General features: G+C 41.3%; 1 protein-coding gene across 2 annotated transcripts in view; it reads right to left on the bottom strand.

The window, feature by feature from the left end:
- Positions 1-12,284, bottom strand: part of PITPNB (phosphatidylinositol transfer protein beta) — a 63,813-nt gene extending 51,529 nt beyond the window's left edge. For both annotated transcript variants that reach the window (XM_007082508.3, XM_007082507.3), the window contains exons 1-3: positions 12,207-12,284; positions 7,492-7,522; positions 4,395-4,540 (exon numbers count right to left, since the gene is read on the bottom strand). In XM_007082508.3, coding sequence (XP_007082570.1) covers positions 4,395-4,540; positions 7,492-7,522; positions 12,207-12,226 — 197 coding nt within the window. In that variant the 5' untranslated portion in view covers positions 12,227-12,284. The remainder of the gene's footprint in view (positions 1-4,394; positions 4,541-7,491; positions 7,523-12,206) is intronic.
- Between the last annotated feature and the right edge of the window lie 4,549 nt (positions 12,285-16,833).

Below are 16,833 nucleotides of genomic sequence, written 5' to 3'. Positions count from 1 at the left end.
AGTCTCAGGAGAGCTGCAAGTTTTTCTCTGAAATAACCATCTCAAAAGTTGCAACACACTTCCTTGCCTTGCTTCAAAATTCTTTGCCCAATAAAGTCTTTTCTCCCTCCCCACCGTCCACTGTTAAGTGTATATTAAACATCATAAGGAAACATACTCAAAACTTTTATGGTAAATGGGGTACAAGACAAATACGTACACACGAAACACATGGTCGGGTGTCAAAATGAGTAGATGTGACACAAAGTAATGGGAAGAATAAAAGTAGTCAAGGGATGCCTCTGCAAAGGACAGCGCTGACTATGCGTGGGAAACTGAGGTTATGGGCAAGCCCGTATCACAAGAAAAGAACCTAACCAGCTGAACATGGCACTTCTGAAGGACAATGAAGAGACGGGCTTACTTAGATCCAATAGTCTGCACTCTGGACAGTTGTAACGGTTAAGAGGCATGGAGAAGTACACCTTGTTAAGCTTAACTTTATTCTGAAAGAAGGCTTGAGACTTTAAAGAGTTACAAGAACATGGGATATGGTGAAACCCATCGTCTTGGAAGAATTTCTCAGTCAACTCCTTTGGTGTTCACTTCAGAAAATGGAAAATATTCTAACCCTCCCACAGAGCCCAGCAGTAGAGCAAAGTGGTTAAAAGGGTAAGTTCTGGAATCACAATGCCTGCCTGGGTTCATGGCCTGTCTCTGCTACCAACAGTAGTGACACAGGGGCCAGTTACTTACACTTTTCTGGACTTTCGTTTCCTCACTAGAAAAGGCTGCTACAGGGAATCACTGAAGTCCCACCTAGAATACTTACAGTCACCAGCACACAGTAAGAATACAGTAAGTAAGAAGATCTAGTAAGAATACTAGATCTTCTGCTTACAATTACCATGGGCAACTATTTACTGTAAGTTATCAAAGGACATGGAAAAGGATGTCAAAGGATATCTCATTATCCTGTAAAAAGATTATTATTTGAGATTCAAGGAAAGAAAAGTCCCCTGCAGTGGTCACTAAATTAGGGGTTTTTTAATACCTTGCCAAGACTGTTTCTCAACACATGATGAGTTGTATAAGATGAAGTGTACATATCTTACCAAGAAGTGTCTTGCTGAAATGGGAAAGCATACTGGCCAGGGAATCCAGAGACGATGATTCCACTGGGTAAAGCAAACCTCAAATTTCAAGTATCTCAAACATAAAATAAGGTGTTGGCGGCCCTGGGCAACAAATTTCGCCAGCCAGGTTTGCAATTCTAGCGATGCTATAAAGTGAGAGTGCACACAGCACTAGAGATTACCCAATGGAGCAAATGCCTAAAAGGGGAACAGGGATTACTGGACACAACTTCCTCAGGGAAGGAACCCTAAAACTCTCTAGGAACTGTGGGTAGGTCTTCAGCATGTTAAACCTGCAGGATGCCCGCACAGGATACACAAGTCTGACAGGCTATGCTGCCAGCCCTGTGTCGTGACTGCCTTCTTTCTTATGGCCCAGCGAAGCCCCAGCACTTACTGCTAAATGATTCTTTGCCCTTCCATAAAATAATTATCCTGTGGCTACTGTGCCATCGGCATGACACTGATGACTCTGAGTGTGGACATCTGACTGCCTCGCCCTGGACCATTCTCTCCCCTGGACTACAGCAGAATCGGTTCTGGTTTTGTCTTTATTCCCAGACAGGTTTTCAGTGGTTCTTCACCACTGCCAGAGAGGCTATTACCTGCCACGCTGACCGAGACCCATTAGTGCCACACTCTTTCCTTTTCCTTTCCTGTTTCAGGCCTCTCCATGCTGCTGTCCACAGCTGCTATGTTTGTGTGACAAAACCAGCCTTCTATGGGCATCAGATAGCCCTTACCATCCAATCAGACCCCCTTCCTCCCTTCTCACAGGACACCTGTGCTCTTGAGGTCCTGAGCGCTTGTTGTCCAGGACTTGGGACTGCCTACTTGTGACCAAAAGACCATGGGATCAGAATCTAGAAAATCCAGGTCTCAGTCACCATTCTGCCATCTACTAGCTGTGTGACTTTGGGTAAACACGCACTTCAGTGTCCTCTGATGTACAACATGTATATTGCTTATTTTTCAGGACTGCCGTGAGAAGTAAATGAATACGTGACAGAGTAAAACCAAAGGGCACTGTGGAATGATATTAGCTCTTTTTAGGAATGAAGAAGCCATAAGTTCACTGGGAGGCTGGCCTCCGGAGAGCCGGTTTTCCTTTATTTAATCTATTAAAAGCCTGAGAAAAATAGTCACCCCCAAATAAGCTCTTCAGAATATTAACAACTCTTGCACTACCCATATTTATATGGCCCTCTTCAACTCAAAAGATTTCCTATTTATGGCTGGAATGTCATCTGAATCAGATGTTTCAAAACAGTTATTTTTTTCCCTAATTAAACAATACAGAAGAGCAAAACAAATTTTTTTTAAATCACCCATAATCCCACCACCAAGAGAAAAACATTCTTAACATTTTAATGAATCTCTTTATAGACTGCTTTCTGATTAGTTTTTTAAAAATATATGCACTGCATATTTATATTTACATACATATCTAGCAACTAATCTTTTCCATGTAATGATATATCAAACATTTCCCCAATTGCCCACTCTGTTTTCAAATGAAGGGTATTTTGAATCTGTTTCAAGACTATTCACATATGGATGGATATCATACAGCAACAGAAAGTTTTATGTATCAAACATTCTGGTTAATTTTAGAATCCCCAGAGAGTTAAATGTTTACAATAAAAAAAAGTTTTACATGTTGCTAAAATTCAATTAATGAGGAAGCGTACAATACTCTAAAAATAGGACTGTACACAAGCAAATTCAATATTACAAATGTTATGTAGATCATAACATCTAGAATGCCACATTTCTCTCTCAACTGACATATTTTTTTAGGTATACTTAGGGCACTAACAAATTAACAGGAACCATGAATAAGGCAGTCTCTATGGACAACTGATTGATCAGAATTATTGCCATTGTTCAAACCTGCATCAGAAACAAAGAAATGTTGTGTTCTAGGAGAAAATAAATAAATAAATAAATAAATAAAATTTAAGATTCGATAAAGTCATAACCTTCTTTATATTCACATGTCAGTATAAATCAAGCAGCGGTCTCAAACTGAAACAACAGGAAAAATACTGATCATCATAGCTCATCTACAACTTTGAGGAGCTCTACAAAAAACATGGGTGTTATTCATTCCAGTATGAAAAGAATAAAGGCAAGAAAAGATCAAAGATCTCTCCTACCTTTAATAAATTAGGGGGGAACTACTGAAAAGATGGACTCTTAAAAACCATTGATGATCTTTTTGCCTTCCTTGGACAAATACTGGTATGCTTTTTCGGTTTTAAAATATTTATGCCAAAGATAGAGATCAGATGGCCAAACTTAGGAGAATGCAGGAAACAACTTCTATCAACCAAACAGACAAAAACAATGAACAAAAAAGATCTGAACAGTCAAGTCACATAAGAAATTCAAATGGTGCACTGATATAAACATTCAACTTCGCTAATAAATGCAAATTGAAACAAGAAACAATTTTTGTACATCTAACTGGCAAAAAACTAAACAGAGAAAATTATGGAAAATGAACACTATCAAATTCTTTGGGGGCAATCTGGCAGTAATATCAAAATTTTAAATGAACATGTCCTTGCAGCAATCCCACTTTTATACATTTCTCCTAGAGAAACAGTTACCGAAGGCATGAAGGCATGTACAACCACCTTTCCCAGAAATCTTGTATGTGACACACAGAAAGGAAAATACCTAAAGCACCTATGTTGACTCATCATTTACAGAATGGGTAAGTCAACTATGCTTTGTTCACCCTAGGAAATCTCACTCAGCCTTAAAAAAAAATGCCACAGACATTAAGGACGTTCACGATGTGTCACTGCACAAAAGATAAAGGCAACTGCAGAAGTGTATGTATAGTATGATCCCATTTGTCGTAGAAAACAAGAACACAAGTAACAGAGCTCTCAGTATATTTGTTTTTAAAGGCGTATTTGCATATGTATAGAAAATGATTGGGAAGGAGAAACTGCTTCTAGTGTTTCTCCCTGGGGTTACGGATATGTGATGGCAAGAGGTGGGGACTAAGTTTTTATTTTATAACCTTCTCCGTTGTCTGAATTTTTTAATAAGCAGTCATTACTTTTATAATTTAAAAATAACCAATAAAATGGGGAGGTTCTCTCAAAAAATTAAAATGCAACGCATTGTCGGAGTGAAATTTTAAGAAATACCTCAGCACACCTGCCAGGAAGTTAAGGGGTTACATGATCAACAATAAACTGGATAGTTAAGGCATCATTTTCAATAGAATGAGTAAGCATCAAATGTGAACAATCAGCTTACCTTTTTAGGTGATAGATTTTGTGTGTATACTGTCCCTTTTCTCCATCTTTCTCGTAAGGTTCATTTTTTAAGACTTCGATTCCTTCTCCACCGCCAGTTTCATTCTTACTAGCTTCGGCAACAGAGTAAAGCTGTCCAACCTGATACTGGAATTGCAGAGCACAGAATTTCAGTAAGCTAGAAGTAACTGTGGGAACTTCCTGTGCTAAAATAGTACCATATATGATACTGAAAAGCATATCCAAAGCACTCAGCGCATTTGTTCCATGTGACAACAGGACTCAAATGAGAAATCAGGATGTTGAGGAAGACAAACACTAGATGATCATACAGCTTTAAGAAACTCTGTAATATTTTACAGGATTTCCATTATTTGAGAAAACTGCTAGTTACAAACACTCTGGGGCGCTTTAATATGTACCGTTCACTTATCAAAAAAAACACCTTGATGCTTGGCCCAACTTTTTGTATGATATACATTTGTGTTTTCCAAAGCACTTTCACATCCATTTTATCTCATTTGATTTCACAAAACTCTGAAAATGACAGGAATATAATTGTTACTCTGCCAATTAAGAAAGCTGAGCAACCAAAATACTATTCTTAATGATAAAGAGGAGATGCACGAAGTATAAAAATAAACCCTGAAAACGCAGAGAACCATTACAGCCCAAATTCTGGTAGACCTCTGGGGTGTTTTTTTCCCATACCTTCTGCCTGACATGCCCAATTTGGCCCTTGTCCACCAAAACAGAGGCGATGGTGGGTACTCAGGATCAAAACTGCTTATTGTAAAGTTCTCCAGTAAACAGAAATACTTTTTAAGGATTACACATATACAAGAATTACTATAAAAGGCAAGGAACTGCTGACAGTAGTTTCTATTTCATTAAAAAAAATTTTAATGTTTATTTATTTTTGAGAGAAAGAGAAACAGAGTGAGAGCAGGGGAAGAACAGAGAGAGAGAGGGAGACACAGAATCCGAAGCAGCTCCAGGCTCTGAGCTATTAGCACAGAGCCCAACGCAGGTCTCGACCTCATGAGCTGTGAGATCATGACCCGAGCCGAAGTCAGACCCTTAACCAACTGAGCCACCCAGGCGCCCCTACTGCATTTTAAAGTGAACCAGAATTCTCCATGGCCTGAACCAATACCTGTGAGTGGGGAGTATTGTTCTGTGTCAATTTGGAGCTGCTAACAGTTCCAACAAATAATAAAAAACAAAGTTCTCATGTTCTAATTTGTTCTAGTGACTAGACCATGGCGCTATCTCCAATCTCTTCAACTTTGGCTAAATTTCTTCCTCCTGGTGAGGAAGGCCTAAAGAAACGTTTTTCTTTTCTTTTTAGGCATGTTTTCAAAGCAAAGCTATCTCTAAAAATGAAATCATTCAAAATGAACATTTTATTTGAGACAAAAATAGGGGTAGTGGTAAGCTCAGTAAACACTCATTATCTAAAAAGCCCATGGGAGTTATGATACTGTCTTAAAGGTTAATTTAAATATACACTAACTCAATCACTCAATTTGGGTTTAGGAAGCTAGAACCAAACACGTTTCTTAAGAGTAACAAAAATAATTTCTGTAGGGGTTTTAGACTGCAGGAGGAGATGTTTCTTCTCTGGTTTTTGTAATAACACCACCAGGGTTGGTCCAGTAAGCTACAATCCTTAATTAAGTCCTTCAAAACGTACTTTTCAACACTGTCATATTTTTAAAGAAGGATTAAAATGTCTCCAAATCAGAAGATAAATTTAATCTCAGGCAGGAACAGAGTAACAAAACTTCACACGGAAACAACTAAACAGTATCCAAAAAAATATATATTAATGAACTGATATTCTGTGGCATGCTACTAGGCTTTCATTCTCATTTTTAAGAGTAACTTAAAGACAGACAAGAGAGGTGTTTAGTAAATCTGAATAGAGGAAAAAGCCAAGATTATTTTGGATGACAACATCAAGACTCAAAAAGATTTCAACAAATTGATCTGACCAACTGAAACCAAAAGAAAAAATTTAACCAAAACAAACGTCAATTTCCACATTCAAGTTCAAACAATCAATTGCACAAGTAAAGCACAGGGGTGTCTGGCTTGAGTCTTTTTATACAGGGAAACCTGAGGCACTACTGAGATGTATACAGCTGTGTTCAAGACTGCTCTCCACTATGCCAGCAGCTACTCATTTTTTGTTTCTGCGCTTTTTTTTCCTTTCTGTCTTCTGTCAGCTGTCACTTCTTAGGTTATCAGTTTGTTTTGTCCCACTTCCAATTCACTGCTTCTAATCTACTGTCAGCTCTAGGAAAACAAGAAAACTGAGCCAGTGCAAACTGTATGCGAGTTCTAGAAGGACCCAGCGGGCTTTGTGGGGTTTGCTACACAGATGTCTCTCTGCTTTTATCCTCATTCCCGGCTATGCCACAGACGGCTACCACCGAAGGATGTACGAGTTCTGGATTGGATGTGTACTTCCGTACCATGTGCAGATCAAGGGAGACGATAAGCTCTCACAGTTACGTGCCAGTCAGGCTGTGTTTGGAATAGTGGTTTCAGCGGAGCACCAACTACGACGCATGTAGTGAGAGCAGCTGGTGAGGAAGTCTAGAGGTCATGTTAGACCGGGCCAAATGAACGCACTGGGAATGGTTAACCCTGTGACCTCGTGTGGAGGAGAAGGAACAAAAGAACTCAAGGGGAGGAGCCAGAATGGCCAAAAGAAAACCTAAAGGGCTACCATATGCCAGTCAGAACAGGCTTATTTCCCACTGCACGAGTGGAAGGGACTGGAGACAACAAGCCTTACAGGAAAGCAGATTTGGGCATAAAGTCAAAGGCTTGAAATATCCGACCTCCTTTCTCTGGGATATACTGTAGCCAGAATTCCTGAACTGGGCGGGAGATTAAACTTACATTCTTTAAGAGCCTTCTGAAACAAGGCAGTGTAACAGAATTCATTTATAATTAAGCATCTGTGATACACCATAATTCACTTGTACGAATGTAAAGGTAAGCGAACACAACAAAAATATGGTTCGAGATTAATGTACCAAAACACAATGTATCAACAAAACAAACAGAAAACAAGCGAGACTTACCTCCTGAACAGAACATGGCAAAACCACACGGCTAAAACGACAAAAGAAAAAAAAAAAAAAATTTATCATGTATGAGAACACAGGTCTCTAGGTTTACAATAACTTTTACTTGAATCCAATGATAGCAGATCATCCAATACAAGAACGTCATTTACAGAAGAGGGTCTTCACGATGTTCACAGCTCTAAATAAGAATTTTTAAACCGGTGGGGCGCCTGGGTGGCTCAGTCGGTTGAGCGCCCGACTTCAGCTCAGGTCATGATCTGACAGTTCATGGTTCGAGCCCCAAGTCAGGCTCTGTGCTGACAGCTCAGAGCCTGGAGCCTGCTTCCGATTCTGTGTCTCCCTCTCTGGCCCTCCCGGGCTTGCGCTCTGTCTCATTGTCTCTCTCAAAAATAAATAAACATTAAAAAAAAATTTTTTTTTTTTAAATAAGAATTTTTAAACTGGGGAAATAAGATTACTGTTTCTGGGTCTCGATGATGATTCCCATTTAGTGTCCTCATTGTACCAGGACCCCAAATGCAGTTGCAGAGATTCTGGTGAGGAGAAAAGGAACAAGTGAAAACTCATCACTGAAAATTGCAGGGTGCCGAATATATGATCTTTGGACTGTGTGGTCAGGTTGCCCTCAGGAAATTTTTGGTATGGTTTCATTCTCCATCTGTACACTATGAATTTTGTTTTCATGATATCTCTCATTGGACATAGGTCTTGAACCACTTGAACGAACACTTCCAAAAAATCGTTCCCCAACTATTCCTCAGTTTTGCTAAGAGAAAAACAAGTAAAAAGGTCCTTTAGACTTAACAAGAATAAACTTTACCAAGGAAAACACTTTAAACTTTATAAATAAAACCTTTCCAGGGTAGATTCAGTTTAAGGTTGACAGATGTTTGATCCTGTCCAAGAGTTTGTTACTGGACATACAAAAGGACCTAAAAGGAGGCTAATGCTCCTGAAAATATATTCCAAAAAAGAATACCGGGGTGAATTATTTTATGTCAGAATACTGCATTTTATCACCAGATTTTTATATGGAAGTATCTTCACTTATTTCCAGCATAAACTCTGAAAATCCCTGAGTATCAACTGTCTCATGAGAATAGCTGGTGTCCAAGATAGCAACTTTTTTTTTTTTTTTGGCCTGATCCTTTTCAGATTTTCCCTACTAATCGTTAAATGACACAGCAACGTCATGTAAAATTTTGTTTTAACTCTATTAAAAGGAGAGAAAAATCTCACAGCGGTCACCTCGATTTTCATTTTATAGAAAATTCACAACTTCTTCCTCATTCCAACTTCTCTTTGGCTGCACTGCCCACCCACCCCTCTCCCTATCCTCCTCAAACAGCTATGCTGGAGTGCTCAAATCACCTTGATTTCCAACAGCATAAAACATGCCTCCTGTTATTCTCCCCTCCTTCACTAGGGGATCACTCAGCATGCTTTGTCTTCCTGAGAATGGTCACCTAAAGACAAGTCACCAAGACTACTAATTCCGATTCTCATCAAGGATAAACTTGTTATACAAAAACTCCTTCCATACCTAATCCTTTCAACTGTCTCCTCGGAGTACACACTAACTTGCTATCTCAGTCACGCAAAATAAACTAGGGCCAAGCGGGTGCAGTGGTCAGAGGGGAAATAAGATACAGATGGAGAGTATATTTCGAAAGATAGAGAAAAATACAAAGATACAGGTTGGGAGCATATTTTCAGGACCTGGAATACAATGGTAAGAAATCTATTACGTTTATTAGGCAACAAGGAATCCAGGAAGGTTGCTCCAAAAGAGAAGTGACATGACTACAGTTAATCTGAAGAAGCCATCTGTAGGTAATTAAAAACCATTAAGAAGCAGGATGTGGGGGAAAAGCCATCTTTGGGAAAGCTGGGCAAGGGTGTACAAAGGCCTGAACCAAGAAGATGGGCTGCAGAGGAAATGAAAGGAATAGAGAGGAAAGAGTTAAAGACTTCCCTGAACTTCCACAAAACCAAAAATCACTGCTGAGTAATTTTAACAACTACTCACTGGTAGGAAGATCCCTATTTTCATACAACAGCACTTTCAGGGACTTATTTCACAAAATCTAAGTTGACTGATCGAGACATTCTGGATGAATGATGAGTCAAATAAATTCTTCAACATTTGCTTAATGAAAAGTGAAAGGAATAGATAGGCTCTGATTTTCTCTTCTTCTCAAAGTAGTACTCAACTTAGAGTGATTTGAAAATTTCCAAATTCTCTGAAAATCATCAGGAAAATAATAGTCCAAATAAAACTAACAACTAGTTCTTTAAAATCAGGCCTTTCTGCGAACGGCAACTTCATCCATTCCACCCTGAGAAGTCATTTTTAAACTTTTAATCCATGTCAAAAATAGATGACATTTTTTTTAAGAAAACAAACATTCGCCAAAGTATTTTACGGTTTACCAACATCTTCACATAGGAATGACCTATTCATTGCTCCTGACCAAAAACAATTTTAGAAAGTTGACTTGCAAGCAGGAAGAATCATTTTCTCTTCGTCTAACAGCACTGAGCACTTACAGTATGCTAGCCTAGATGCTATGCTGGATACCAGGAATACTTAGAACACTCTGCTCTCAAAAAGTTTAAGAGGAAAAAAAGTCTAGGGAGACACACATGAAGAGTGAACACCAAATGTAATTTATAACTCCGCAGGAAAAAAATTACACTTGGGCACATTACAGCATTCATTACCTCGGTGCATTTAAACTTTTATAATGAAAGTAATGGTTCACAAAAAGCGTATTGTGCAGATTCCCAGTGGGAACTGCTTTCCATGAGTTAGGTGGATACTCGTCACATAACTGTCAAAGGGATCTACTGAACACTTAATTCATATTTTAGGAAAGAGGAAATAACTCTAATAAAAATGACGAGATCGGTGATCTAAGATCAGTTCGGCAACCCACTTGCTATGTGACTTGGGCCAAGTCAAATTTCCTTCTGTCTTGTTCCCTCCATTTGTCTTAATTTCTGCCACCTACCTACATTGCAAAGATGTCAGAGTAATAAATAAAACTTTCATGATACAGTGTATAAATGACTTGGAAGAAAAGGTTTATATAAATCCAAAATTCAATACTATAAACTTTAAGTGAAAATGTGTCTTTTCTCAGGACCCCGTCACTGATTAAAGTTGTAATTTTTCATTAATTTAACAAGTGCTATTGAGCCCTTACTATGTTCCAAGGACTATTCTAAGAGCTGGGGATGTGGAAGTGAGCAAAAAGGAAAAATTCATGGAGCTTACATATGGTAAAAGAACACGTGTAGTAAAATAGATTTTAGAAAAGTATGTTGCACGTTAGACAGTGAGAATTGCTACTGACAACAATTACACAGGAAAGGCAAATACCAAATGGTGGGGACTGCAATTAGGTTCTCAGAGAGGGACTCCCTAAGAAGGTGATACTTAAGCAAAGACCTGAAGGAGGCAAGTTAGTTAATGAGATGAGGGAAGAGCACTTCAGGCAGGGAGAACAGCAAGCAGAAAGGCCCTGAGCCAAGCGTTTTCCCTGAACTAATGAAAATGATAAGGAAGCTTGCGAGCTTGGAATGGGCACGGGAAGGGTAGTAAATGTGATCAGAGCAGAAAAGAAAATAGCGGAAGACTTCTGTGGGCTATTGTCAGCGCTTTTTTATACACCGTGAAATAAGGGGGGGGGGGGGAAGGCAAGTAGAGAAATGACAGGAGTGACTTTTAAAAGAAGTTTGAGAACATTAAAAATAAAGTGTCTGGAGATGGCTAAATTAAGCTGAAATTTGTTTAAGAATTTATAAAGAGAAGAGCAACTGAAAAGCCAAGGAACGGGCCACACTCGAAATCCCTAGTTGCCCACAGGATGCTGACGATTCGAACCAGCTGTGACAGCTCAACAATCATGCCTAACCAGATTTCCGGTGATAGTCACAGCCCTTGCCGGTGGGAAATGCTGTAACTTTTCAGCAAAATCACTTTGCCCGTCCTGATGCACCTGAAAATCATTCCATTTGACAGACCACGTGTTAACTCTTCGTCTAAACCCCGTGAAGTAGGTGGAACCCAGAGTATCACCCCATCTTAAAGATGTGAAAACTGAGACTCAGAGCAGAGAGATGGCTCTCCTGGTAAGTCAACACAGCTGCCCTGGGAGCGCACTTTTGCCAACTCCCAGCTCCTGCTTGAACTTCAGGGTGCCTACGTCCCACCTCGAGTCGCGGCACCAGGGCTGTCTTCACCTGGCAGACCTGTCTTCCGCGGGTTACAGGTAGGCTCCACCCCAGACGACAAATCACTGTCAGACCCACCGCGACTCCCCATCCTCGGGGTCCGGCTCGATCCCACTGGCGGGCCTGCGGGTGGGCCCAGACTGAGACTGGGGTGGGGGGTGGGAAGAAGGCGGGTCCCAGCGGAAACTCCCGGCCTCGCCTTCCCGAGCCACGCGCTCCGGCCGGGAACCCAGGCGTCTCCGCCCCAGGGGAGAAGGCGGCGGTGTTATCACGGCAACGTCAAGGGAGCGGGTCTGGGGGCGCGCTGTGGAAAGGCCTTCAGTGGGGCCGGGGGCGCGGGCCGGGGGGAGGGAGCGGCCACCTCGAGGTTCGTTCCTTTCTAGGAATATTCCGCTTCCGCCACTCCTCAGTCAATGAGTCTCCCACCACCGAGGTCCCGTAGCCCCGCACGCGCCCACCGACCCACTCACAATTCCTTGATCAGCACCATCTTCCCGGAACCCCCTCACAGCTGCCGCCGCTGCCGCCGCTACCGCCGCCGCTGCCGCTGCTACCGCCCCTCACGGCGCCTGCGCGGCCCCGCCTCCTTGCCCCCACCCGAACCACTGCGGCGCCTGCGCGTCCACACCCTTCCGCCGCGACTCGTCGCGTCAGCGCGCGCGAGGGGCTAGCTCCGCCCCAGTCCCGAGCCCCACCCTAGGCTCACGGAGCCTCCACTGCGGCTGCGCAGCTAGTAGGAAAGCGTGCGGCTTCTGCGGTTGCGCAAACTGGGCTCGCGCTCGCACGTCCCTTGGGTGCCACTCCTCCCTCCAGTCTAGTTTCCTCGGGTCGTGTGTGCAGCCTACGGTTTCTGGTGAGTTTTCTAGTCAGTTCCCTGGAAGTCGTGTTCTGGTGACCAGCGCTAAGCTTTCTCTCGCTGCTTTTGAGAAGAGGCCCTGTCCTTGACTGGCCTGTCGTTCCGACGTCTACAGGAAAGTCTTGCTGACGCGGTGGGGAGGCCGACGCCACCGCGTTCTGTTCCCGTCGCGGGCCCCGTCGGATTGCGCGGGACACAGGGAGGCTCACCTGGCTCACTGCTCACGTGCATGTACCAGCAGCTTCGTGAGTGCAGCCAGGGCCAGCAGGTGTGGCCACAGAGCTCCCCAACGCCCGAATCCACCCCAGAATCCAGTGACCCGATGGGAGGAGTGCCCACCACTCGCAGCGAGGGCCCCCGCGGGGAATAGAGGTGCTCGCCCTTAAGACCCAGGAAAGGGACCTGGGCTGGGAGAACAGTCGCGCGGCCATAGGGAACGCCCACGCGACCCCTTCCCCCCCCTACCCCCCAGGCGCCCTTCTGCCCGAAAGCCTAGGAGCAGTGGTGGCCCCAGGAGTCATTAACGCCAGGCACTGTTCTAGGCGCTGGGGATATACCTGGAAACAAAATCAGGGGGCACGCCCCCTGACCTCCCTTGGAAACAAATGAGAGAATTTGGCTTCCTATAAATAAGCTAAAATAGGGTAATGGAGGAGGCAGACTCATCAAGGGAAGGACTCTGGGGAGGCTATGGTTGAGCCTAATGGTATAAATAGCCTAGCCTGTGAAGAAAGTGGAGACACTCCAGTTGGAGGAGGATAGTCCCCGAGGCTGGAATAAGCTTGGAGTATTTCAGGGCAGGTGGAGGGTAGGTGTGGCTAGAACATTTTAAATGAGGGGGCAGAAATAAGCTGGGACTAAATAGGTCACTGGACCATAGTAAAGAATTTTAATTGTATTCTAAGAACCATGGGAAGCTGTTAAAAGGTTATCAAAAGAATTACATGAACGTTAAAACTGTTCTATTATCTATATGATAGATACCAGATGGTATAGTATCTGATACTGGAATACACTCAATGCAGTTAGGGCTGCCTTAAAAGTAATAGAAGTGAAATATTTACCAAAAAGCTAGAGATTTCCTCCTAAAGCAGTATCTGGGAATCATTTTCGTGATGTATGAAGCCCTTTGCTAGTTACTATGATTGCGAACGTTCACGGAAACCTGCCCTTTTCAGGGAGTTTAGAAGTTGGGAGTAGCTTCCATCGATTGCGCACCTATTATATGCTAAGTATTGTGCGAGATGATGGAGATGCTTTATCTCATTTCCTCCTTAGAGCAACGTTATAGGATAGGTATTTTAGCATGCTTAAGAAAGGAAAGAAAATGAGGTACAGAGCGCCAAATTAAGTGAACTGTGCAAAAATCACTCAGCCAGCTTGTTTACAGAACTAGTTTTCAAATCCAGGTGTTAAAACCTTCAAAGTCTGGTCTTTCCACTGCACTTTTTCTTTTCCTTTTCTTTTCTTTTTTAGAAAAAAGTGAGTAAGAGGTTGGGGCATGCAGACAATCTTTATAACAAATCATTGTTCTCAGTTATGGAAAAAAGAAAGTTACCAAATCTAGAAGATACTTATAGATGATAATAAAGTACAAATTTGAATAGTATGCTCCTGTACATATATATATATACATATATGTATTAGAGTTACACACACACACAGAAATATGTTAGTTAGAAAATGTCCAAGGAGATAAATATTAATTGCCAAACTTGTAAGTAGTCATTTTATGTAGTAATTTCTCCCCAAATGTTATGCATGCTGAAAATATGCATAACAGCTTTAAAATATTTGGATGAGGGGCACCTGGGTGGCTCAGTCAGTTAAGCATCCAACTCTTAGTTTTGACTCAGGTCTCGATCTCACAGTTTGTGGGTTCCAGCCCTGCATGGGGCTCACTGCTGTCTGTGTGACCTTGGGATTCTCGGTCCCCCTCCCTCTCTGTTCCCCCACTTGTGCGCTCTCTCTCAAAAATAAATATTTGAAAAAAAAAATTGTGGATGAATTTGTGGTTGACCTGCTTTTATCAATCATTAAGAAAATTAGGATGTTGCGTAACTCTTGGAGTCTTCCCACAAGTGTATGCTAATTCCATTGTCTGCTTAGCACAATTGCTGCTCATAGTTGGCACTCAAATGTTTGTAAAAGTGTGCTGGATGGAGCATAACTTTGAACCAGTATATCCTATGCATATTGTTTCAGATTCGTATTAAAACATTCAGTTACAGACCACAAGGATAAATTAAGAAAGTAACCAGTTTAGATGTATTTATTGAGGGAAAGAAACCTACTAATTAAAATTAGGTTGACAATACATGAAATCAAGATATTGTGCTTTATATCTGCTTTAGAGATAAAAGTGGGAGAATGAGGGAATATTGAAGAGAACTAGAAAGCAGCAAAGACATGAACCATTACCCCAAAATGAAAAAGGACATACAGAGAAATGACAAATAAAAAGGATGTTACAAATAAACAACTAACAGATTGTGTGGCATAGTCTTATTTTAAAACTAAAGATGTTAGATCTTATGCATTTTGCAAATATGGGCGTAATACGGGATATAACTTCTAATTGGATGTAGAAAAAAAATCCAACTTAAGCCTAATGTCTCTTGTTCTTTGTTCTTTCAGCCCTCAACAAAGGTAACCTTTACACACAAGATGTAGAATTAGTTAAATTCAATTGTACAAGCCTCCTATAATCACCAGTCTCATTTCTTGTATTGTTCTGGAGCAAAGAGCTCATTATAGTAAGAATAATGGTAGATTTTATTGAGGCAAATCAAGAGATTTCTGACCATGAGCAATGTTTGGAACACTTCTGCAGTAGTTGATAAAGTACAATTCTGGTCAAAGACATTTGGTCTTTCAAATATTGTAATTGAATTTCCCCTCTTTTTTTTTTTTTCTTCCTAAACCAGATGTTCTTCACCAAAGGCTTTTTAGCGGGTGCTCAGGGAATTTGTGAACCACTGATAATATATATGTTATTTCACGTCTTTTTTCTGGGGGAGAGGTCTGTAGCTTACATTCACCTTGCCTACTCTGCATTGGGTCTGTCCCATTTTGCCGTCCTCCCATTTTAGATTTCTCTTGATTGAGACTCTCTATGAAAACTAGAAATATTTCCAAGAATGCCTTAATTTTGTCAAACCTTAGGGCATTGGTTATAATATTTTACCACCGTTGGTGACAGGATTGAGCTTTGCAGTAGAAAACCCTTGACCTGAATCCAGGCTCTGCTGCTGGGTCTGTACCTTGAGCATATTATTCAATTGTTTGGAGATACTATAAAAGGAAAATCTACAACATAGGTTTGTTGTGGGGAATAATTTGTTGTGAGTTCCTCCCAACCATCTCCTTTCATCCCTGGAGGTAGCTACTATCATTAATCACTATTGATCCTAATGCATGAATAAAAATGCATGTATGTATACATGCATTCTTATACATTCATATATGGCTATAACCCTTTCACTGCATATTCATATGTCGTTCTAACCTTTTCACCTGCAGTGCATACTACAGGTTTCTGTTCTGTATCATCACAGACATTTGGCATTGTCAGAATTTTTCATTTTTGCCACTTTGTTGGTTTTAGAATGCCATCTCACCTATTCACTTGGCAATTCCCTGCAGGGTGTGGATCTCGCTGTTTACTATCCATGTTCATGGTTTTTTTTGTTTTCCTATTTTTTTTCTCCTTGATTTGTAGAGGATATATATATTTGTGTGTGTGTGTGTGTATACTCATATACACAGTCATTTTGCATTTGAATTTTGTGTTGATCAGGTGCATTTTATATATATTTTTTCTATCTGGGGTTTGTTGTATCACTTTGTTTACAGCAGGGCTTCTCAACCTCTGCAGTATTGACATTTTGGGTCAGATTATACCTTGCTGTGGAGACTGTTCTGTGCCTTGTAGGATGTTTAGCAGCATCCCTGGCCTCTATCCACTAGATGCTGGTAGCACCTCTCCAGTCATGACAATTAAATATTTCTCCAGACATTGCCCAGTATCTGGGGGGGAGGGGGCAAAATTGCCCGAGTTGAAAACCACTGGTTTATAGTGACTCTTGTGCAGTTATTTATCTTTAGCAAAAGTTTATCTCACTAACATTTTTTTCAGTTTTTATATGCCAGGCCCTACATGTTTCACATGACCTAACCCTAACCCGTTTACTCATCGTAGCACATATATAAAATAGGTACTCTTATTACCCCTATGTTAA

This window comes from Panthera tigris, chromosome D3 (assembly GCF_018350195.1).
Source record: "Panthera tigris isolate Pti1 chromosome D3, P.tigris_Pti1_mat1.1, whole genome shotgun sequence".
Taxonomy (NCBI): Eukaryota; Metazoa; Chordata; class Mammalia; order Carnivora; family Felidae; genus Panthera; species Panthera tigris.
The sequence above is the reverse complement of the archived record's forward strand: the minus strand, read 5'-3'. Positions and strand labels throughout refer to the sequence as shown.